Consider the following 25,435-nt stretch of genomic DNA (forward strand, 5'->3'; position numbering starts at 1 on the left):
GCTTTAATTGATGAACGTGCACACACAGACACACACACACAACACACACCAATCGCACACAGAGATCTGAGATCGTGCTGTGCAAAAAGTAGCATTCAGAGTGTTGTCACGCTACTTTTATTAATCGATACTGAATCGCTACATTATATTTCTCAACAACAAAGGGGCAAAATCGCTTCATTGTCCCCCCCCCCACTTTCTTTCTCTCAAAATGGCCATATTTCAGAAAATTTTTCATCACTGAATATAGCTTTAGGTCATTTAACATTTCTATGGTAAAACGTATTATTAAAAGTTGACTAATGTTAATTGATTTGCAGCTTCATCTTACCTCACTCTCTTTAACGTTAAACTGACGCTTCGCGCTCTGCTTCTGTGAACAGTAAACCCCGCCTACTTTGATCTGATTGGCCATCTCAGTCATTTTGACATTGACGAGTGCTGTTAGACCAAGGCTTTGATCTGAAGCACCTAGTATGTGCAGTGTTTGCACGTGCATCCATGCAAGTTAATTCTCACACTTTAATAGTATTTGTAGCTCCTAACAGGCTGTGTGACTATGAGAAGTTATTACATCAAACTGTACGTCATTATACAGTTTTCCTTATTGCTTGCGTGCCAGCGATTATCCCTCTGCGTGCCACTGTTGGCACGCGTGCCGTAGGTTGCCAACCCCTGGGTTAAGGTAAGGTGAGTTTGCTGGCCAATTATGAACAGGGATACCATGGTCCATAAACCAGGTACTGGTAGCTCTGGCACTGTGTGCAGGTGCCAAAAGTCCTGTTGGAAAATGAAATCTGCATCTCCATAAAGTTGGTCAGCAGCAGGAAGCATGAAGTGCTCCTAAACTTCCTGGTATACGGCTGTGTTGACCATGGACCTCAGAAAACACAGTGGACCAACACCAGGAGATGACATGGCACCCCAAACCATCACTGACTGTGGAAACTTTACACTGGACCTCAAGCAGCGTGGATTGTGTGCCTCTCCTCTCTTCCTCCAGACTCTGGGACCCTGATATCAAAAGGAAATGCAAAATTTACTTTCATCAGAGAACATAACTGTGGACCACTCAGCAGCAGTCCAGTCCTTTTTGAAGCGAGACACTTCTGACGCTGTCTGTTGTTCAAGAGTGGCTTGACACAAGGAATGCGACAGCTGAAACCCATGTCTTGCATACGTCTGTGCGTGGTGGTTCTTGAAGCACTGACTCCAGCTGCAGTCCACTCTTTGTGAATCTCCCCCACATTTTTGAATGGGTTTTGTTTCACAATCCTCTCCAGGGGCGGTTATCCCTATTGCTTGTACACTTTTTTTCTACCACATCTTTTGCTTCCCTCCTCCTCTCTATTAATGTGCTTGGATACGGAGCTCTGTGAACAGCCAGCCTCTTTTGCAATGACCTTTTGTGTCTTGCCCTCCTTGTGCAAGGCGTCAATGGTCGTCTTTTGGACAACTGTCAAGTCAGCAGTCTTCCCCATGATTGTGTAGCCTACAGAACTAGACTGAGAGACCATTTAAAGGATTTGCAGGTGTTTTTGAGTTAATTAGCTGATTAGAGTGTGGCACCAGGTGTCTTCAATATTGAACCTTTTCACAATATTCTAATTTTCTGAGATTCTGAATTTGGGATTTTCCTTAGTTGTCAGTTATAAACATTAAACTTAAAAGAAATAAACATTTAAAATATATCAGTCTGTGTGTAATTAATGAATATAATAAACAAGTTTCACTTTTTGAATGGAATTGGTGAAATCAACTTTTTGAGGATATTCTAATTATATGACCAGCACCTGTGTATGCCTGAATTTGTAAATATTTACATTTGAAATAATGAGGTTTTTTAATATAAAAAATAAATAAATTTTCTCTCACATTAATAGTAATATTGGAGTGTTATTAGTTTTCATGAAAATAATGTCTCAATGCAAATTGAGTTCTGCACAGCACATATTTCACCCATTTGGTTGGGGAAATATGACCTGGAAAGGTTTTGCAAGATCCACCGTTGGATGTTTTTCTTTTCACGGTGAACGTAATGCACCATAACTGATCAACGTAGACCCCTGAGCAACATGCCTGTGGTCAATATATCTGGATCACACTCATTCTTTGAAGAAAAAAAAACAATTAAATGCTTGCTTTGTTGTAAATTCTAAGTTTTAAATTGTGGTGTGAAAGAATGAAAATGATTTAAATCTGTAGTGACTTCAGTGAGTCTCATTTAGTTTGAAGTGAACGAGGAAACAAGGGTTCACTTCTTTACACACTGAGCTTTACTATGATTATGAACTGAAGAAACTGATAAAAGATCATCTATCACTCAAGCAAAGGGAACAGAAAACAAGGTAAGTTCTCCACAGTCGATTTAATATGCTGTCTTGGGGTTTTCACTTAGTTCATGCACAGTCCCTTGCACATTATGATTTATTTCAGCAGAGGTCGCTGCCTTCTGCCTTAAAATTATATGATCTAAATTCACTTTCTCAGATCACAGGAAGATGCCTATGTTAATATGTTAATTTTAATAGTTACAAGTTGTTATTTGTATTAACACACACACACGCACAGAAAATGAAAATAAGGATAATCAAATTCTTTGCTAATACTTATCCTACTGATGTTTGTGCTTTCTATCACTTAATGTGGTTAAACAACTAATTAGGGATGTCATTAGGCTAGTCAAGAAGATATAAAATAATATAAATGATGACAGCATATAGTGAGAAAATAAAACTGATTGTTATATTTTTATTATGTATCAAATATTAATGCATTTAAGCCTGGCAAGTTGCTAAGGCTCTATATATATATATATATATATATATATATATATATATATATATATATATATATACACAGTGTTGGGAAGGTTACTTTGGAAATGTAAGAGGTTACAGATTACAAGTTACCCTATTTAAAATGTAATAGTAGTGTAACTTTTTTTAATTACTTTAATAAAGTAATGTAACTAATTACTTTTGAGTACATTTTGATTACTTTTATAAATTTCTAATGAATGTTAATTTGCAACTGTTAATCATCTTCAACTATTTTACACCATGCAGGTTTAACCTTAAAGTAGTGCTCAATACTGTCAGACTTTCATCATTCTTCATCACCTGAATTAAGATGATCAAATTTGAACACATCCACCACACAATCAGACTTTAGTACTGCCTTCTACTTAGAGATTGATCTGAAGTTCAAAGCAGATTTAAAATCAAAAGAAATAGTTTATAGATACTGTTTTTGAAACCAAATCTTTGCATAACTACAGGCATCTAACTGCATCTAACAATGGTTTGGGGAAAAATAGTTAATAAAAAAATAAAAGCATATACATCAACTCAAATACGGTTATCTAATAAGCATGTGTCCTATTTTGTGTACTAAACTCCTGAAACATTGGTGTCTTTCTGAAACTCTGCTGTCTCTTTGTATATGATATGATGATAGTTTCTCAAAATAAGTGAAAAATGCTCATGAAGTGACTGTTCTAGAGATTAATTTCCATGAGGGGCGGACTGGGAAAAAAATAGGCTGGGAAATCTCACACTCATACACCCACAACCCATTCTGAAACATGGACAACCCTATTTTTTTTTTGGACCTGACATGAAAAAGATTTGAATCCTTAGGTTGGGGGACTTGCAACGTAATTAAGAGTTCTCCCCTGAACTGCACCTTCACTTCCATTATCCATCCATCTCTCTCATGACTTTAATACTGAAGATTTTTATTTGACTTTTACCATGTTTTGTAAGTGCAATTTTGTTTTTTTGGCAAATGAATTACCACTTGTATTTAATTTTACTACAAATTCCATAATTAAACCACGGTTAGTGCCATACCATAGGCTATATTAATTTTCCTAAGGGTTGTGTTCTTGTATCCACTAGCTCCCCCTAAACCTATGATAAAATATGATGATTTGTCTGCTAACTTACTACTGTAACATTACAAAAGATATAATGACGTCGTTTATACAGTATTTTGAGTGATTGCGAGCAGTGTGCTGCTGCTGCTTGACTAAGTAAACAAAGACAAAACTACATTAGCATATTTACAGATGAAACTGACCTGCACCTGAAACCCTGAACAGAAGTGTCGCTTCTCTGCTCCAGCTGTGCGCTTACACAGTTCACTCCGGCCTCTCTCTCTCGCATTGATTACTCGGAGTCTGATCCAAACCGTTTATCGGAGGCGTGGAGAGCGGATTCGGAAATAATCGCTTTAGTATATTCGGCCTGCAATTATACAATAACAATATTAAAGTAGAAGGCCAAATCGTCTGCCAGGCCACCGGGAATAGTCCCGGTTCTCCCGATGTCCAGTCAGCGCCTGATTTCCACAGACACGCAGAACGTGCAGGATTCATATTCAGTCTTTTTGCGGCTTAATATTCACAGACATCAGTCCATATCGGGTTTTGATTCAAGTGTACTGACCTACTTTTGATTTATTCGTCCAAAATGTGGCATATTGCATATTGTTATAGGCTGAATTCCATTTTTATGACTCGATTCTACGAATGTGTTTTCCGCGTCTCGGAGATTATGGGCCATATGTCTTAGTGCAATTTAGGAAAGTATAAGCTGTATGTGGATGTGTGTAAATATTCAAATGTAATCCTCTTTGTAATCGTTACAATTTTCATAAGTAACTGTAATTTAATTACTCATTTTTTCTTAGTAACTGTAACTGATTACTGTTACATTTATTTTGTAATTAAATTACGTAACGCCGTTACATGTAACTAGTTACTCCCCAACACTGTATATATATATATATATATATATATATATATATATATATATATATATATATATATATACACAACTTATTTTAACAAAGAAAATTCACAAAGACAACCATCTTATACTAATTTGATTTGTATTTAATGGCCAGTGGTTCAGAATTCAATGCGTCAACGTGCGCGTTCTCGTGTTTTGAACAAGTCGACGTGCTCGCGCTCCTACTGACGACTTACCTTGCAAACCGGAGCTTCTCTGCTGAAGTTAATCCAGAACATCAAACCTGTGTAAACTCGACCAAGTTCAACCATTACATTAAGAGCGGGTGCTTTGTTTCTCAAGTCTCTTCCTGGTTTCTGTAATTCCTCGGGAGGATTATTGATCCGTTCAGAGTTTTGAACGTTTCTGCGGTTTGCGGGCGCTTCTCGTCGTTTCATTTGAGGTGAGTTTAATGACGTCCTTCAAGATGAATAAACAGGGTAGAAATTAAGCGCACATTAATACATCTCTTCAGAGTTTTTAACGCTTTAATGTTATTTTCGTCACTACGTTTCGCCTTGAATTCGTTCAGCTCAATGTGACTGCAGTAATACTCTGTAATATGCAAATACTTAATGTGTGAAGCATGATCCTACACTTTAAATGTCTATACAAGTCATCTCAGCTGTATATAATCCTGATACGATGCTTGTATATACTGAATAATTTCAGTTCTGTATTAAGTGTGACGCGTTTATATGCGCGTGCTCGTTTTGCTTTTCTTCTACACGATAGGTTTTGGTCAACAAAAGTTTTCTTGTTTTAAAGAGGAAGTTTTAGAAGAGTCATTATATGAGGAAGATGTGATCAGCAGCACACTGCTTTGCTTCTTAGTGTGTTTTACTCCAAGCGCAGTAAATGTTACTCATACATGTTACTTTATTTGGTTTCTCTTTATAGATGTCAATGGCTTGAATTTTCTATCCGAGGCTATCCGTCTCTGATCCTCACACTTCTTCACAAGTCATTGACTCATTTTCAAGGTGAGGACACCAATTAAACTGATCTCACACTATTTGATCCTAAATGTAGAGTTGATATGCTGTTTCATACATGCAATAATATATTGACACTTGACAACGGAAACTTTGAGTTTTTCAAAACCAACATGAAAGCACGTGTGTTCTAAACTAGAATTTCAAACTTTAAACATTTAGAATTGTAACTTTTTTTATTCCATTAAAATGTCAAGTCATGATGATGATGTCATTATGTCTTGCTGCTGATGTCAGCTAGAATTCTTTCCCCATGACCAATATTTTTCAAGCTTTTTTTTTTTTTTTAATTCATATTCTTTTGCTGCTTTACAAACGTTGGCATTTCCCTCAGAGATTGTCAGTCTAGTCTGTTACAGTGTTATTTATTTGCAGGTTGGTTTCTCTGTCAGATGCTGAACTTAAACTCTGAACTGAACTGGATGGGTTTTGTTGTGGGGGTTTTCCTTTTTCAATGTGAATGCTAGTTTGGGTTTTCTTTCTAAAAATGGAAGATTTTGTAGCTATAGAGTCAATGACAGACTTTTAAAATCTAGAATATGTTGTATATTAAAGCTGGGATGACACCTGATATCGTTCTTTTAGTCCATTCGGTTTATTCACTAAAGGTTTTTGTTGCGCATCTGTCATCCAGTAATCACAACCAACTTTGTGCTGCTACTTTCGAAGCGTAGTCGGAGTTCTGTCAATTTTATTTTGAAATAAAATGGCATTTTATTAGTCATTAGTCAACTAAAAAAGAATTATATCTATTGAAGCACATTTTGATAAATATATGCAGTGTGTTACATGTTCATTAAATTCTTGATTTCTCATTTCTTGTATGTTTGATTAAATCTGTCATGAAAAGTTATGAAAGCCACGGTTTATATTTCAGTAATGATTTGGAACAGATCAGGTCATACTTAAACACTGAGTGTTTCTCCTCAATAATCTCTTGATTTGCTCTTCTTGATAGTAAGATAGTTGTCACCGTGTTCCTTCAGTTAGACACACAATCAAACTCTGTTTTCATCAGACACCAATCTGCTTCAGCACTTTCACTCTAGTGTTTGCCGTCAGAACTGAAGTTGATTAGATTTAGGTTGCAAATGAATGAAACTGAAGGTCTTGATGTGGTTTTGAGACAATAATTGCTGAAGTGTGTATACTGTATTCTCATGGTAATGAGCTGCGTTACAAGAACAGGTTGAAAAGAGTGGCATCCTTTCCTCTTAAAAACAAACATTATAATAACTTTTTTTCCAAATAACTAAAAGAAGCATGAACATTTAAGTACGATAAGACAAAACAATAAAAATGTAAGATATAACAACTGTTACCGCAAATAATAAAGAATAGTAACTCATATCTAAATACCATATTTTCTGGAATGACATTTTATTGGTCCAGATGAAAATGTAGGTGCAGGCAAATGTTTAGAATGAAATATTACGTCTTTGAAAATTGTGCAATATATATATATATATATATTAGTACAGACCAAAAGTTTGGAAACATTACTATTTTTAATGTTTTTGAAAGAAGTTTCTTCTGCTCATCAAGCCTGCATTTATTTGATCAAAAATACAGAAAAAACAGTAATATTGTGAAATATTATTACAACTTAAAATAATAGTTTTCTCTTTGAATATACTTTTAATAAATAATTTATTCCTGTGATGCAAAGCTGAATTTTCAGCATCATTCCTCCAGCCTTCAGTGTCACATGTAACATCAGTCGATCACATGATCATTTAGAAATCATTCTAATATTCTGATTTATTATGAGTGTTGGAAACAGTTCTGCTGTCTAATATATTTGATGAATAAAAGGTTAAAAAGAACTGCATTTATTCAAAAAAAAAATTCTAATAATATATTTTCTTTACTATCACTTTTTATCAATTTAACACATCCTTGCTGAATAAAAGTATTGATTTTATTTTAAAAAAAAGAAAAATTACTGACCCCAAATTACTGACCAGTAGTGTATATTGTTATTAAAAAATATGAATATTTTAAAAACATAGCTTCTTTATTTTTTTATTTTTTACTTTTTATTCCTCAAAGTATCCTAAAAAAGTATCACATGTTCTGAAAAAATATTAAGCAGCAGAACTGTTTCCAACTTTGATACTGAATCATCATATTAGAATGATTTCTAAAGGATCATGTGATAATGATCCTAAAAATTCAGCTTTGCATCACAGAAATAAATGATCATTTAAAGTATAATCAATTTTAAAACAATTATTTTAAATTGTAATAATATATCACAATATTAAAAAAAAATCTGTATTTTTGATCAAATAAATGCAGGCTTGATGAGCAGAAGAAACTTCTTTCAAAAACATTAAAAATAGTAATGTTTCCAAACTTTTGGTCTGTACTATATATATATATATACACACACAGTACAGACCAAAAGTTTGGACACACCTTCTCATTCATAGAGTTTTCTTTATTTTCATGACTATGAAAATTGTAGATTCACACTGAAGGCATCAAAACTATGAATTAACACATGTGGAATTATATATGGAATTATATACATAACAAAAAAGTGTGAAACAACTGAAAATATGTCATATTCTCGGTTCTTCATCGCTTTGATTACTGCTTTGCACACTCTTGGCTTTCTCTTGATGAGCTTCAAGAGGTAGTCACCTGAAATGGTCTTCCAACAGTCTTGAAGGAGTTCCCCGAGAGATGCTTAGCACTTGTTGGCCCTTTTGCCTTCTGTCTGCGGTCCAGCTCACCCCTAAACCATCTGGATTGGGTTCAGGTCCGGTGACTGTGGAGGCCAGGTCATCTGGCGCAGCACCCCATCACTCTCCTTCTTGGTCAAATAGCCCTTGATGCCTTCAGTGTGACTCTACAATTTTCATAGTTATGAAAATAAAGAATATATATAAAAATAATGCAGAAATCAAGAATGACTGTTTGAAATCATGCAAGTACTGTTTGACTTCCTTTCTTACTTCTCCTCAACAGAAATAGAGAATTGCGCAGCACCACAACCAGTTTTTTTTAACCAGTTGACGGAAAAGAAAGCTAATGTGCACTCTAAAAATAATAATACCAGTGTCGGCGTATTGCAGTCACATTTGTTTTGTACTCTTTCACTTGGCACAGTTTCGTAGAATGTGACCTTTGTGACTCAAGACACTCGAATGCAATGTCTAGAGACTTCCATCTGATGCATTTCTGAGGTCAAGCTGGTTTGATGAAACTTTAGAAAGACAAACCTTTTTCATAGGAAGAATTTCCTTCAGTTAAACGATGCACATTAAGACCAAAAGTCGAAGAGGTTGCTTTAATGTGGACAGTAACTTTGTACCGTGTGAATGCTAATCATACAGGTTTTTAATTTGCATTTGGCTTTCAGTCGAGACCGTTTTGTACCAGCATCCCTTGCTGGAGTAATAAGTGTATGATGGTAATACTTTGGACAGTGTGGGAGTTATCCACGTCTGATGTTTTATTATCCTGAGTGATTCATTCATCTTATCAGCTCACTCAAACACTGCCCCGAGCGTGAGAGGTGTAACCATGGTCGTGCTACTGGATCAGCCAGCCTTTATTTGTGCGTGTGTGTGTGTGTGTGTGTGTGTGTGTGTGTGTGTGTGTGTGTGTGTGTGTGTGAGACAGAAGGATACAGTGTCATCCTAGTTGGAGTATTGCAAAGCTTCTGTGGTTTAGACGGCACACAGCCTTTGAATAAATGATGGAAGTGCTACTTCTCCAGCTGAGAGCTTACTGGCCATCCTGACTCATGCTGGAAGAACTTTTTCATGCTGCTAATTCACCTCCAGGGGTATTGATTAGAGCAGACCGCTCTTCCTTTTTTTAGAAAGTACATCTTTTGTCTTGTATGATTGATCGTATTTGAAGACCTGATTGAGTTGTAATCTGAGAGTGTTTCTCGATCTCTGGCAGTAGGAGTGGAGTATGTGGGCCAGCTGCTGCGGCTGGCTCTGTCTGGATGACTCCACCGTGGACGACACCAGGAGCAGCACACGTCACCAGGCCTTCACCAACTCGGGCTTCAGCAGTTACCCATCTCCCACTGCTCCAGAACACACCTGCAAGGCTTGTGGAGGCCGCTTCGACAGCATAGCCAGAAAGGTAATCACTTTTATACTAACGTTAGTATAACCTTGTTATAGCAAGAGTTTGTGAATGGCAGTTTTTTTCAAGGTTTGGAGTAGTGATGTCAAAAGTACTGGTACTTCAGTAGTTAAATTGATACTTTAGTAGCGGTATATACAGAGTACTGACAGGTGACTGCTTCCAGATGCCTAACTATGCACATTAGTGTTTCTAATCGCAGCGCTGCTTTGTTTACCGTGGTGACTAGGAGTGAGCGATATGACCAAAATCTTATATCAAGATTTGAGAAATCTCGATAACGATATATATCTTGATATAGTTATTTAAAGCTTTTTTTATGATATTAAGATTTGATACCCTGGAAGTTTCATAATTCTTGTCACCAATGTCAATATCAAACTAATGCAAGAAAATAAATTACAATTAAATGTAAAATAAATGTATGCATTTAGCAGACGCTTTTATCCAAAGTGACTTGGTGCATTCAGGCTAACATTTTTTACCTAACGTGTTCCCTGGGAATCCAACCCACAACCTTTTGTGCTGATAATGCAATGCTCTACCACTTGAGCCACAGGAACACAAAATAATAATGGAAATAAAATAAAAAAACACCCCTCAAGCTCACTGAAGATACATAAACAGTCAGTGATGAAATAAGAATAAGAAACTTAATTACAAGCTAGTGCTGGGCGATATATTAAAAAAAATGATATCTCGATATTGTCAAAATTTTTACGATATTCGATATATATCTCGATATGTTTGCATTTGCATTTAAATAATACAAAATAAAACATGATTTTCTTTTGCCCATTAAAAAAAAAACTATTTAGATTAAACAGCTAATTTAAGCAGTTAAAGAATCTAGACCGAGAGATCACTTACTGCTTTTTATTAAATGAATACATGTAGGCCTATATGTAACTGAAGCAGTGCAAATTAAGTAACAGTTACAGAAAGTGCATTCTGTCAACTTTTTAGTGCATGCAATTCACAATTTAAACTATGCAACTGGGATAAGTATTTTATTTTAATTTTTTTAACAAGTTTTTAAGCTAAGAACACAAGTCTGTCAACTGTCTGTGGTTTTAAGAGAAGCTCTGTGGCATGAAACTATGTTCCTACTGACACTAAAAACCCTCTTAGATGGGGAGCTAGTTGCTGAAGCACATAGCTATTTCTTATATATAAATATATATAAATGAATACCAAAGACTTTTGCATTCTCTCTGTCTATATTATGGAAACTGGTAAACATATCAGTGAAATTCCCCAATAGTAATTCCAAATGGCCATAGCCTATGTTTCTCTATTCAAACATCAGCGGTCGAGTAAGTGCCTTTATTTTGCGATCCACAAATGCAAACAATACAGTTGAGATCTCATGACAGAACACAGACCGGCTGAACGACGCTTTCATTAGATCGCTCAATTCCAGCTTGTTAGTGTTTTCAGATTATCGTCAGCGGCTCTTCCGCAATGAGGAGTGAGCACGTGCGCATGGTTGCCAGATTGCTTAAAATAAGCAAACACCAGGCAGAAAATGTATCCTTGTAACAGTGGAGCTCTGATTGGGAGATTTAAACTCTTGTTATCTGGCAACCGCTATCATTACAGCTCTCGTAGTAGAGGGGCGTAGAGCAGTCAGCAGTTACAGGTTCCTTTTTTGGACATTCGGCGCGTTCTTTTGGGAAAGTATGCTTGAATTTGAAATATTCGATATTCCCGATATATGCAAATTGTACATCGTCGTCAAAATTATTCCGATATTATTGCTAATATTCGATATATCGCCCAGCCCTATTACAAGCAATTGGACAAAATACTACAATAAATAAGAAATACATTGTGTAAATGAATTAGTCTTCACTGTGTGAGTTATATCCATTCATCTCTATCTATCTATCTATCTATCTATCTATATATATATATATATACTGTATATATCAATGATCATTAGCATTATTTATTTATTTTCTTCTTGTTCTAGTTACAAAAGTGATTTAGTCAAGAGCAGTGAGAGATTTTCATGAATGGCAGACAAGACGTATATTGGACAGCTTCCTCTTTAAGACTGAAGTCCAGATCCAATATACTATTACATATGCGCTTTCTCTCGCAACTGTTTACATTGCCTTAAGACCTAAATGAATGTGTTTATGAGGATTCTTGCATTTGGACGCATATAAGTGTTTATGCACTCGTTCAAAGCCAGTAAATTGGCTAAAATGCTCACAAACTCTATTAGCAGATGATTACTCCTCTCACACAGAGACCGAGACAGTGTGCGCATATAGCTCTGTTGGTGGTGTTTCAACACATGCAAACATTACGTTTTCGTAACCACACGCACAGCAAAGTGACGAAATGTATCATCTGCACAAGTGCTCAAGTCAGTACTTGTGCGCTCTCTGTGAGACGTCTTTCTGTGAGTTCATACCCAAAGCACCTACACAGAGCAAGTGCACGACTACAGAATGATGTTGTGTTGCGTCTTATTGCATGTAAACTGCCATATACATTCAAACAGATGTCAAAATACCCGTCTTAATGAGTATTCACGTAAGCAGTTGAGAAACAAAACTTAAGTTAACAGATCCGTGCATGAGGTCTTAGAAACAGCAACCTAAATAGTTATTGTAATAGATTGTGTATAGTGTTAACCTCCCTGAAAAAAAGTAATTAACAGTTCATTTTAGCCGTCTTATTGTATTTGTTTGTGATGTTGATTGTCATTTATCTATTCTTACTTTATTACTGAATGTTAACTTGTCTCTTTCAGTTAAAATAATTTCAATTCAGAGTTCGAAATCAAAGTTCTTTTTAAGAATCTTCCTCACAATGTAAATATGAATCAACATGACACTTAGTTTAAACTGGTTTATGATTGCTCATTTAGAAATTAATTAGGCACACCACGCGTCACGTACAGTGATATGCGTAAAAAAGAGGATTGGCTTATCTTAAATGTTGATTTCGGATGCTTTCTGAAGCGCGCGGAAGCTACGTCATCATTCAGCTGCGTCTGCTGCTTTTGTTGCCATCACTGTTGTAAATTGTAACCATCTGAAGGAAAATAAGAACTACTCTGATTAGGTAGCTGGAATTATTTGACTATTTGATTAAGTATTTCAAATACACTCAATGTCTTTTGAAGGTTTCTTACTTTTAGTCTAGTCAGTTACAAAATGTCAGTTTAAACGCCGGTGAAATTAGTCATAGCACACATCTTTATTTATATAGTGCTTTATACAATACAGATTGTGTCAAAGCAGCTTGAGTGTGTCAAACAGGAAAAACGAGTGAGGACAATAGAAGAAAGTCAGTTTATCAGCTAAAGTCAGTTCATTGTTGAATCAGTGACGTCATCGTCCAGCTCAGTTCAGTTATCTTTCTATAATGTCTGTACAGTCGAGTCAACAATGTTGCCAGAAATGAAGTGTCCCCAACTAAGCAAGCCAAAAGCGACAATGGCCAGGAACCAAAACTCCCATCGGTGACAGAAATGGAGAAAGAAAAACCCGTGGTGTGGTTTAATTCCACACTGCAGCACAGGTCAAACACAGAAAAACAAGTAAAGAGTCCACAGAGTGATATGAATACTCCGTGGACTCATTACTTCAGTTTTACTGCATCACTGAATCTGTGTGCTGCTGCAACCATAGTTCATGAAGCCTTGCCAGGCACAAAAGGCCTGTGAAAAACTGCACACAAATCTTTTACCACATCCTTTACACTTTTCTGTGGAGAATTAAGGAAGATATTTACACTGTGTGTAGAATTGTATTTGTCCGAAAAGATTTAAACCATTCTTTAGTGTCTTATTTTAGGTTACACAGAAGAAATGAAGTCCTACAGGTTTAGAACAACAGCAAGGTAAACGATGACATAATGTTCATTTTCAGATTATCTTTTATCCTCTTAGCACACATAAATCGCACTGATAACATAGTGTATGAAAGTCTATAAGTAATTAAATTTGAAGTTGAATCCAATTGCAACACACTAAAGCAAGCCTGTAAACAGGTCTAGATGTTCACATGTGAAGGTTCAGTTATTCAGGTCAGAATGTCTGGTCGAGGTTATTCCAGTTCTAACTGGCCGTGATGGTGAAGATCATAAGGCTGTGCTCAAGTGGTTTCACTGTAGATTCCCCTGTGTTCAGTGTTATAAAAAACCACAACGGTCTTAACCTACTGAGAATCTGAATTTGCTAGACACACATCTCCTACACCTTGTGAGCGGCTTACTAAGGCAGCATCTTAAAGCACTGTAGGGCCTTTCTGACCTGAATACACTGTAAAACAGAAGACCGCCAGAGAGAACTCTAAAAGTCCAATATGTTTTTGATATTTGGGAGCAAAGCATCTGCTAAATGTAAAATAATGCTGCACTTTAAATTCTATGCAGTGCTGTCAAATACGGGAACAAATGTACTTTATTGTTAATGCACTTATTGGAGCCTTCTGGAGCCATTTTGATGCATTGCATTTAACATCATCCTCATGTCGCTGAGAAAACATTATTAACATTGTCAAGCTGCCATACATCCAGGAGGCATTGTGTGAGCGTTCGCATCCAGCGTGATACCTGGCCGCCTCGCGAGGAGAATTATCCAGAATGCTCTTTGTGGCTCGAATGACAGCATGATGCTGCATGTTGATGCCACAGCCATTGAACCACTTCCTTACTGTAGTGCTGCTGTCACGTCACGTTCATGCCATTCCCGCACACACACCTGACACATTGGGATCTGGTTTCCCAAGCAGGTGTGTTTTGACATTATCAGGTTGGAAGTTTTTGATGTTTGAATGCATACTAGTGGGTAGGACATCTACAAAGCAATCCAGTATTGTTACTAGAGCTCAATAGTGACCACCCAGCTTTTCAGCTTGTGTCAATACATATTTCACAAAGTTTCCAAGCCTTAAACCAAACCAACTGGTTCCACAATTAACTAATATTACAGCAGTTGATTTGAAGAAAGTATTTGAAAATCAGCTAAATGAATTTAGTTATTCATCCCATAAGTCATTATATGCCATTACATTACATGAATCACAACATTACAAACTTTGATTTAAAGAAGTATGTCAAAAGTGGACAAGAATTTGAAGGTTCAGCACTGTAGTTAATGGATTAAATGAGGGAACAAACTACTATCCCATGAAGCATTGCAAATGACAAAACAAAAACAAAGGAGAAATATAAAACTATTGATTTACAGATGTTAATTATGTATTTTAAATGTATTCCAAATTATACACAGACATTTGATTATTGAGATTTACTCCATTGTTGGAGATCTCTTTGTGGAATCATGGGCAATGTAGTTTTTTCTCATGGCTTCTGAAATAATGAAATAATGTAGCTTCATGGCTTCAACAAAACAATTGATCAACAACCTTGGGACTCACAGTAGGTTTGTATTTAATAGTTTGTTCTGTAGGCTTTCATAAAAAAATCTGTTCGCCTATTGTTGAGAAAATCAATGGCATTTTTTTTTACTTCTTTTTGCATTCAGGAGGATTACACTTTAAAATTGTGGGTGGTGTAGTGCTTCACCAGTAATTTGCTGATTAAAACCATTTTCTATTAATGGAGCCGGAATGTTCCAATGATGTATTGCTTCCACAGGCTTAGAGCTCAGAAAACATTTCACCTACAGTACGTAAAGGCTGTTGCGCACCAAACCAACATGAAAGAACTGGTGGCAAAAACCGCAAAAACTAGGCCGACAGATGCTCAGAGACAGACCAATGTTGGCCGACTCGAGTCATGGCCTGAAACAGTAAGCGATTTCTGAGAAAAGCTGCTGACAGTGAATTGGAAGCACCAAAACAAAGTTGTAGCCAATCAACAGTAAGAGGCACGTCCATGAGGGGGCGGAGCTATCAAGATAGAGGTGTTTTTATTATTTAGTAGGAGTGTGTTTGTTTTGGTCATCAACAGCGTTTCTCAGAAATCACTTACTGCACTTTTAAAGTTTATGTGAACATAATGTTTAGACCGACTTTACTCTCTCCGTGAAATTGAATATTGAATGAAAGAGAATGATTTCGGGGGCATTTGTTTTTCAGGATTTGGTGCAGTAAATAGTAGTGAGAGGAGGAGGGTGAGATCGGGACTTGAGCCAGCAGCTGTTGCGTATCCTGAGCATGTGCACAGTCCATTGCGTAACAGCTCTGACTGATTGGCATTGTGACTTCCAGAACACTTGAGTCACATGTTTATATTTCCTGAAGAAGCTTCCCAGACTCCTTTGGCATTATCCAGTACAACTCTGTGTTTGTCGTACATAATGATGTAAACAGAGGATGATGTAGATGAGTGTAGCTTCTGACCCAGCTGTCTTGGTCAGTTGTAAAATGCAGTGTTCTTGATAGCGTTATACACTCCTTAAGGAGGATTAGACATTGTGTTCCAGTCTTAACCTGGCTGTAAAACTCCCCCTCCCATTATTCATTGCAGCACATGTGCATGGACTGCAAGAAAAGCTTCTGCAGCCGCTGCTCCACGCAGCAGGACCTCCAGCCATGGCTATGCCCCACATGCCAGCGTTTCCGGGGGATCCTGTTCGAGCGCGGCGAGCTGATGAAGCTCAAGGTGAAGGATCTGAGGGACTACCTCCACCTGCACGGGATCCCCACGCAGATGTGCCGCGAGAAAGAGGAGCTGGTGGAGCTGGTCCTCGGCCAGCAGACGCCTATATCTGACACACACATTCCTCCACCCCTAGTGAGCACACAGGGACCCCCTGACACCCCAGTCATAACCGTGAGCCCGCTGGCGGACAACAGCACTACTGAACTGGGACCTCGGACTCGAGCAGAGGTGGGTAGAGTATCCAAAAACTGTACTCAAGTAAAAGTAAAAGTACTTCTAGAAACATTTACTCAAGTAAAAGTAAAAGTACTAGTCTTGAATAGTTACTTGAGTAAGAGTAAAAGAGTATCGGATAAAAAATCTACTCAAGTAGTTAGTTACTAGTTACTTTGGGTCATATATACTGAGCCTATTTTTATTTAGATATATAGATAAAATGTATGTAATGTATGTGTGTGTGTATAAATGTATATATTTCATCAGCCTTTACTCCAATTTATGTAATTTATTATAAAACCCAGTCTGTTTACTTAAGTAACAGATATAGGTGTCATGCCATAACATATTTTTAATACGACTGACTTTATATTAAATGTGAATTTAACATTGAAAGTTAATGTGATATAAATATTGCTACTAATCTTTCATTGTTCAGAAAGAGAGCAAATAACATTTACATTATTAAAGATCATTTTCACTGACAGTCTAGATTTCAATCACTCTCAGAAACTCCCATTAAAATCACTGAAACTGTTAACACTGTGAAATCAATATCTTAATTAAAGATTCGTACACACATCTGGACTTTGTTGTTTCTGACGAGAGAATTCGCCAGAAAGAGGTATTCAGTCAGCGAGCGAGTGAAGGAACAACCGGCATTTTAGGATGACTCATCTGAACGCCTCTGATTGGCCAATGCTTTAATAAGCTCAAAAGAATCATGTGTGATTTGTTATAATGCCCAGCGCTGTATAAACGCATCTATCTCTGGCTCAGCGCCAGCAAGCGATCACAGATCTGAATTTATCAGCTGATGTTATGATATGCTGAACGTAGCCTACTCGCACAGGTGTGATTGTATTAAAATTAATAAAATCTTAATCGGCTATTTTTTGTCTTTTGGAAGCTGCATTCAACTTGACTCCCCTCTGTTATGAGCCACACACGTACAACAAACTAATGTCACAGTGCTATCGTGTACTGTAATCGAATGTAGCCCAAGTTATTACCTGTTAAACAGTAGACAGCACACGCGGTGTTCATCTAATAAGGATCTCCATCGCAAGCAAATAATAGCCTTTGCAGATTTGCTTTCAATTCAGTGCAGTTCCAGCCACGTTTTCAACGCTCTTTCTGTTCTTAAACGTTACAACTCCGAGTGAACCACTTCAGACTCTCAGCGCGTGCGGCAGGGAACTGAACGACTCATTCAAACTGATTCATGAACCAATTCACTCGTTTGCCAATTGGTTTGATCAAGCCTTTGAACAGAATTGACTCAAAAGAATGAATCATTCGCGAATGGGAATCGCTAATTGTCCAGAGAAAAATAGACGGCGCGTTTGGAATAAACTGAAGCATTTATAACATTTATTGCATTAAGATAAAGTAACGAGAGGAGCGTCGCCCACAGTAACGAAGTAAAAGTACAGATTTTTCCCACAAAATTTACTCAAGTAAGAGTATAAAGTACCCATCTTTAAATATACTCCGAAAAGTATTAGTTACCCCAAAAAATTACTCAAGTAAATGTAACGAAGTAAATGTAACTCGTTACTACCCACCTCTGGACTCGAGCGGCGGAAGATGCACAGGTAAACACTCTATCAGTGACAAACTAACTGTCCCACATACACTACTTATTACTTGGTCAGTAGTTTGGAATAATTAAATGTTGTTGTTTTTTATTTGATCTATTTGATTAAGGAATATAGTAAAAGCTAGGGGTGTAACGATGATGATACGATGCATCGATGTCACATGTAAAATATCGATGTCTGCAATGTAAATAGGAACCTTATTTGGCACGGTCCACATTTTCACAATGTCCGTCTATGCATTACCGCCAACGCGTGCATTCTCGCTCAAACTCATGTTTCAGGACTCAGTATAAGGACTGCCTGAAGACACAAGGTGAGCATAAAAGACGCTCGGGATTGTTTGAGGAACCGTGTGAAGTCTTCAGCGCACACATCTTCAGCACGCGCACACACACAGACAGCCGCACCACGCAAATACTACATTGAGCTCTCTTCCACTTTTTTGTGCATGGATGAAGAAATACAGACAAAATTACATCAAAATGCACGTTTTGGCGAATATCCTAGTGAACACAGTCGGTTAGGCGTTATGTGTCGGTTATGTGTCTTAACATAAACAGTTCAGAAAGAAAAGGCATGGGTGTCAGTATATTAAATCCATGCTTTGTTCTTAAAGTGAAAGCAAACTAATGATAAATCTAATGCTGTCAAAGAAAAATACAAGTGCTCACTGCACCTGACTAAGTAACATTTGTAACATCAAAAAATTATTAATCTATATTTAATTTATACAGTGAAGACTGCAGTTAATTTACATGTATTACATTTCTGTAGCGTACCTTAAATGTATTTTAGACGGAGCTGAAAAACCTGAAAAGAACTGTTTATTGAACTTGTGTCTTTGTTGTGTTGTATTCATTTTCTGCTATTGCTTGTAATTTGGTTATCTGAAAAAAAAAAAAAAAATCATAAAAAGTAATATCGCTGGTAATGAGAATCGATATCGTATCGTTACGTGACGGTAAAAGCAGTAATATTGTGAGAGATTATTACAATTTAAAATAACCATTTTCTATGTCAATGGATTGTAAAATCTAATTTATTCCTGAATTTCCAGCATCATTAGTGTCACTGAATATGTTGATTTGATCAAGAAACACTTCCTATTATTACCAATGTTGAAAACATAATTTTTTTTGGAAACCGTTCGTCTATTTTTGAAACTATTTTAACTCTTCTTGTTTTCTCATCTCGAGTCACTTTTGACACAGACTGTCTCTTAAGAACACTACAGAGTGTGCATAATATCTGTTGTAGCTTCAAGTGAGTTAGACAGAGACCGCAGCGGTGTTAAACTGTTGGCTGTGACCTTTGACCCTTAGAGCTTGGCTGAGGCGACAGCTGAAGGCGAGACGGACGCTGAGCTGCAGGAGGAGCAGGAGTCGCAGGTACCTCTCCTCCTCTTCTTGCTGCTGCGCTGTCTGGGGCAGAGGAGTCTCTGTCGCTCATCTGCAGTGAAAGATTTGGCCTCTTGGTGATTCATGAGTCAGTTTAGAAAATGTCTTCTGCCTCTTGGGCTGCTCTGAGCGAGGGAAGAAGCTTGGCTGCAGGCTGGGATGAATTACTGCTGCTTTGAGTCTAATCTTTTCACATAGTTCATGCATAAACGATTCTGTCAACTAGTTAAAGATCTGGATTAATCCATTCTCAGTGAACGCAGCAAATGAGACATTCGTTTGAAAGCTGTGGCTCAAATGAACGATTCGTTCCTTGGTCAATTCAGTCTGATCTTGAGAGAATGTGCCGGGTCTCAACTCAGCACTGATGGAGCTAACAGTCCTGGTGTGGAAAACAACAATAAATGGAAGTAGCAACAGATCTTGTGACGTGCATTACAAAAAACAAAAAGATCTTGGATTTGATTTGAACCGGTTAAACCGGTTTTAAATCAGTAAAGTGAAAATAATGACAATGATTTGTCAGATTGTTGTTCTGTGAGGTCTCTGATGTTTGCGTGCTGTCTGTCTCTGTGTCAGTCCTCAGACTCGGAGGAAGTGCTGGCTCCGGGGCGACGGGCATCTCTCTCTGACCTCCGATCAGTGGAGGACATCGAGGATCTGAGCGTCCGGCAGCTGAAGGAGATCCTGGCCAGGAACTTCGTGGACTATAAGGGCTGCTGTGAGAAATGGGAGCTGATGGAGAGAGTGACGCGTCTGTACCACGACCAGAAGGACCTGCAGAACATGGGTAAAGAGTTTGGTGTGATCAGATGGAGCACTTCTGACGCTGATGTTTGGTTTCTGCTGTTTTTCAGTGATGTGGTTCTTCCTGCTAAGTGCCATTTCAGTTAGTGCCCTGGGCAGACATGACCACATCGTCTGAAGTGAAGTAGAAAGTTGTAGTATTACTGTTGATGACATTAACATGGACTGTATTTTGTTTTTACAGTGTCTAACGCCACAGAAGGCACAGGTGGGTTGATTTCTTATGAGCTCAAAGATAAGTTAATAGTTTTCATTAATATACAGTGCCTCATGACGTACTGACACGAAATTCAATAGATTTGAAAGAGTCGCATTGCCCCCAGTGTAGACAGACTTTAAACGCACAGTATGGAATTTTTGGCCACCAGGGGTCATCAATCAAAATAATAACATGAGACGTACTTTGATGATGTCGGGAAAGAGCGTAGGCTCATGGGAGTTGTTGTTCATTGGAACACGCGCTCTGTCGCTCCCCCTGTCCTCACTTATTTTAACTGAGGCCGGTGACACACTGGATGCGTGGCGCAAGCGTCTCAGCTGCGTGGCGTGTCAGTTTTTAATTCGGCTCCCATGTTAACAGGTTAGAGCTTGCAGACTGCCTGTGTGAGCCGCGCGGAAAACGCGTGCTTGCTAGAGCGACGCCTATTTTTCACGCGACACGCACGCGTGTTGGAAGCGTTTCCAGGCAAAATATAATAGGAAAATATGTTTATATGTAATTTTGTACACAAATACATATTAATTCATGACATTTTGATGTTTGAAGTCTATAGGTTGACATAAATTCAGATATAAATGTAATTTAAAAAAAATAATAATTATCGATTTTCAAATATTGCACCTGTCAAACATAGTCTATTTTGCCGTCAATACTGTTGACGGTGTCCTTTATCAGTAGGCTTTATATTTATGTTCAACATGAAGTATAGATATTGTTGTCATGAAGACAAGAGCCTGGTCTGTCAGCGGTCTCCCTCTGTGTCATCTACAGCAGCAGCAGAGACGCGACGCTTCTGGCACGCAGCAGAGACGCCATGCAGCCAGTGTGTCACCGGCCTTGGTATTTTGACAATCACGTATTTTCGAACGGAGAGATATATGAATTATCAGACCCCTATCAAATCAATATTCCATTTAGCTAGTAGTAATATATGTTTAAAAAAACACGGTTGCCTTTCGTTAATAATTATAATTAGGCTACGTTTATACTATGATATCGAACAAGATAGTGAACTGCATTTGAAGCTACTTTATCCAGCTAGATATAGAACACATGTAGATTTACATTATACTCTACATGAGAGCTAGTCCGTCTGCATTTTACACACGACATCATCGTTTCACAAAATATACGGATAGATATAGTTAGCTGAATGGATGCATACCTGTTTATTAGAATGCAAGCATCTCTCTGTAGTTTCAGCTTGTCACGAAGCTCTCTCTATCTTGGAAATGCAACTCCAATATTTACCCGTGTCTCGTTTCTTCTCTCGTCCCAAAACCTTCTCAGGTCATTTATTTCACCCGTACGTTTGCGCTTCACAGAACGTGCAGGCAAAGCATAATCATGACCCATAACTAAGTTATTGATTGAGGTATAAATATGAATATAAACAATATAAATATAAAATATAATAGTCTCGATCAAGGCTAGCTACTACTTTTTCTTCTTCGTCTCGTCTTTGCTTCTGTTCACCTTTGTATTTGGCGGTTCCGCAGAAAGTTAGATAAACTAGAGGGGTCAAAGTTTATATGACGCCATAGACGGGCGACAAAACGGAAATAAAGAAACGTGCCGTGTCTTCTAATTAAACTATAATTTTCTCTGGATTTGAAAGTTCGTGGAAACTTTCGGGATAATGTAAGTACACAACTAAAAAATATATATAACATAGATATAGTGATATCTGCTATTTTTAAAGCAGAAAAATTACATATTGCGCCTTTAACTGTCTGTGAAGTTATTGAGCTTTAATGATAAAATCATCAGAGCATTGCTGATGACACGTTTCTGTGTCTGCGTGTGTGTGTGTCTGCGTGTGTGTCTGCGTGTGTGTCTGCGTGTGTGTCTGCGTGTGTGTCTGCGTGTGTGTCTGCGTGTGTGTCTGCGTGTGTGTCTGCGTGCGTGTGTGTGTGTCTGCGCGTGTGTCTGCGCGTGTGTGTGTGTGCGTGTGTGTGTGTCTGCGTGTGTGTGTGTGTGTGTGTCTGCGTGTGTGTGTGTCTGCGTGTGTGTGTGTCTGCGTGTGTGTGTGTGTCTGCGTGTGTGTGTGTGTGTGTGTCTGCGCGTGTGTGTGTGTCTGCGTGTGTGTGTGTGTCTGCGTGTGTGTGTGTGTGTGTGTCTGCGCGTGTGTGTGTGTGAGAGAGAGCCGGGGGAAGAGAGTACGAGTTTTTCATAATAATACAATGTAATTTTGTGACAAAAGAATGGAAATAGTTTTTACCTTGTTTATTATATTTATTAGCTTGCTCAGTGTATTTGTGTGTTTGGTTCTTCTGCACTCAAAGGCTGTGATAACCGAAATCGTTTGGCGAAGTGAAATGTAATGCGGTTGAGACCTGCCTGGAACTACTTCAGCTGTGCGTCTCCCTGAAAATAATCGCATGCCTTAGAACATTCGTCAGCCAATCACATTCAAGCATTCGTCAGCCAATCAGATTCAAGCATTCGTCAGCCAATCAGATTCAAGCATTCGTCAGCCAATCAGATTCAAGCATTCCCCAGCCAATCAGATTCAAGCATTCGTCAGCCAATCAGAGTCAAGCATTCGTCAGCCAATCAGAGTCAAGCATTCGTCAGCCAATCAGAGTCAAGCATTCCTCAGCCAATCAGAGTCAAGCATTCGTCATCCCCATAGTGTGTGTGTGTGTGTGTGTCTGTGTCTGTGTGTAATGTAGTCATTTATTTATTTTGTATGCACTGCATTTTTGCATGTTGGTTGTGCCACATGATTTTAATGACGATCCCTAACCCTGAATGAATTATTATTATTATTATTATTATTATTTTAAAGACATAATAAAAGACTATGCCAAACTAGGTTTTTTTTTTTTTTCATTTTCAAATGAGGACATTTTGACTTAACTCACTCCCAAAAATATCACAATTATATAAAAACAAAAACTAAAGAGGTTTTGAAGTAAACGTATAAATTGCGTGTGTAATGTCCTGACAAACATGACACTACGTGTTTTCCTGCTGACTGTTATTGGTGGTGTGTTGTGTGCAGACGCTGGCGCTGGGCCGGCCGTGGACGAGAGCCTGTGTAAGATCTGTATGGACTCGCCCATCGACTGTGTTCTTCTGGAGTGCGGACACATGGTCACGTGCACAAAGTGTGGCAAGCGCATGAGCGAGTGTCCCATCTGCCGACAGTACGTGGTGCGAGCAGTGCACGTGTTCAGATCCTGAGCATCAAGAGCCGTTCTCCACTCCCACAATCCTTACTGTAGAAAACCATCAGGTGGCCTTTAATTCATGCACGGTTATCTTGTGCCACTTTACACAATAGCAAATAAGATCTCTCGAGTGACAACTGTACTGGCTTCAGTTTAATTTTCTTCAAGTAACTTCTAAAGTGTGCCTTCTGGAAGCGTGGATGGTGTAAACCGAACTGATTCTCATTCCAGCCCTGTCCGACTTCACCTGATCAATCTCTCCAGATCTGGCCCAGTCCATGTCATGACTGTCAAGAATATGTTTTCATGCAGACAAACCTTGATCCAACAAATTAGATCCAACATTTGTTTTTGGTGTGAAAAATAAGTCGAGCTGGAATGTGAAGGGGGTGTTTCAGTTTCCTGCAGGGATTGCATTAGCAGCACTTTAGCCTCATCAGCGGAGGACCCTCTTCTTCACTTCACCAGTGCCTCACTGGACCAGTAAAGGCCTGCTAATAAACACCAGCGCCTCTCTTCCCTCAAGCTTTTCAACTTGATCAGCATTGACTAGTTCTGTTCTTAGTTAGGAGTCTTTAACATCAGTACCTCACAGGAATTATTCACTCTCATGTCACTCCAATCTCATGGTTTCTGATTTATATATTGTTAAGAAACACACACACACAGAATATACTTCATCAACTTCATTCAGGCTCGTGTTGTCTGTAGATGCCTTATACACGAGGTTTGACACATGTGAGGCATGTTTTGCGACTTATGTAGGAAGTTAATATATCTGACTGTAAATGAGATTTGAAATATGAGATGAAATGATTTCTGAAGACTTGGAATTCATCAGCGAACAGGTCCTGTGGACTTTTATAAGAATTATTATCATTATTATTTGTTCTTTTGTGGAGCTTTGTAGTTTAATTCACCATCTGCTTTAATTGTATAGAAGCTGGAAGCTTGAACATTCTAATATCTCCTTTTAAAAATACAGCCTTGGAATGACATTAGGGTGAAGCATTTTTATTTTATATATACACACACACAGTGTTGGGGGTAAAGCATTACGAGTAACGTGAGTTATGTAATCAGATTACTTACGTTTTAATTCATAAGACAATATCTGCATTACTTTGTTTTCCCATGGATGACTGGCATCTCTCCGGGCGCCATGTTGAGAGAAATCCTCTTGATTGTGCCATCACAAAGAAGCACAAAGTCATTTTACAGACGTTTAAATTAAATGTTCAAGAATTGTCTTAAACCCCATCTCTTCCATCTTTATTTGACCCTCTAACTTTAACACTCACTATTCTAATTCTATTCTTTAAAAAAATAATTAGCTTTCTGTTCTTTTTCTGTTCTATCTGTTTTCTTTTTAGTTGTTATATTATTTAAAAGCCCTTGCTACGTGTACTGTGTTAAAGTTAACTGAGACTTGTTATAGCACTTCTATATCATTGCTCTTTTGTTATTTTTGATTGTTTCTTTGGTACTCATTTGTAAGTCTCTTTGCATAAGAGCGTCTG

At 37.9% G+C, this 25,435-nt stretch overlaps 1 protein-coding gene across 1 annotated transcript; it reads left to right on the plus strand.

Annotated features, from left to right (window-relative positions):
• Positions 1-4,935: 4,935 nt before the first annotated feature.
• LOC132122976 (E3 ubiquitin-protein ligase rififylin-like) lies at positions 4,936-24,103 on the plus strand. The gene is made up of 7 exons (XM_059533515.1): positions 4,936-5,199; positions 9,716-9,901; positions 16,361-16,732; positions 19,638-19,703; positions 20,292-20,502; positions 20,704-20,727; positions 23,747-24,103. The coding sequence occupies exons 2-7, from the start codon at positions 9,725-9,727 to the stop codon at positions 23,926-23,928; spliced, it is 1,032 nt and encodes a 343-aa protein (XP_059389498.1). The 5' UTR covers positions 4,936-5,199; positions 9,716-9,724; the 3' UTR covers positions 23,929-24,103.
• The last annotated feature ends 1,332 nt before the right edge of the window (positions 24,104-25,435 follow it).

Source organism: Carassius carassius, chromosome 41 (genome assembly GCF_963082965.1).
Source record: "Carassius carassius chromosome 41, fCarCar2.1, whole genome shotgun sequence".
Taxonomy (NCBI): domain Eukaryota; kingdom Metazoa; phylum Chordata; class Actinopteri; order Cypriniformes; family Cyprinidae; genus Carassius; species Carassius carassius.

Excerpts from the sequence above, each read along its gene's own strand:
- LOC132122976 (XM_059533515.1), top strand. The coding sequence starts at position 9,725 with ATGTGGGCCAGCTGCTGCGGCTGGCTCTGTCTGGATGACTCCACCGTG. Across the intron at positions 19,704-20,291 it reads AGGAGGAGCAGGAGTCGCAG|TCCTCAGACTCGGAGGAAGT; the intron begins GTACCTCTCCTC and ends TCTCTGTGTCAG. Across the intron at positions 20,503-20,703 it reads GAAGGACCTGCAGAACATGG|TGTCTAACGCCACAGAAGGC; the intron begins GTAAAGAGTTTG and ends TTGTTTTTACAG.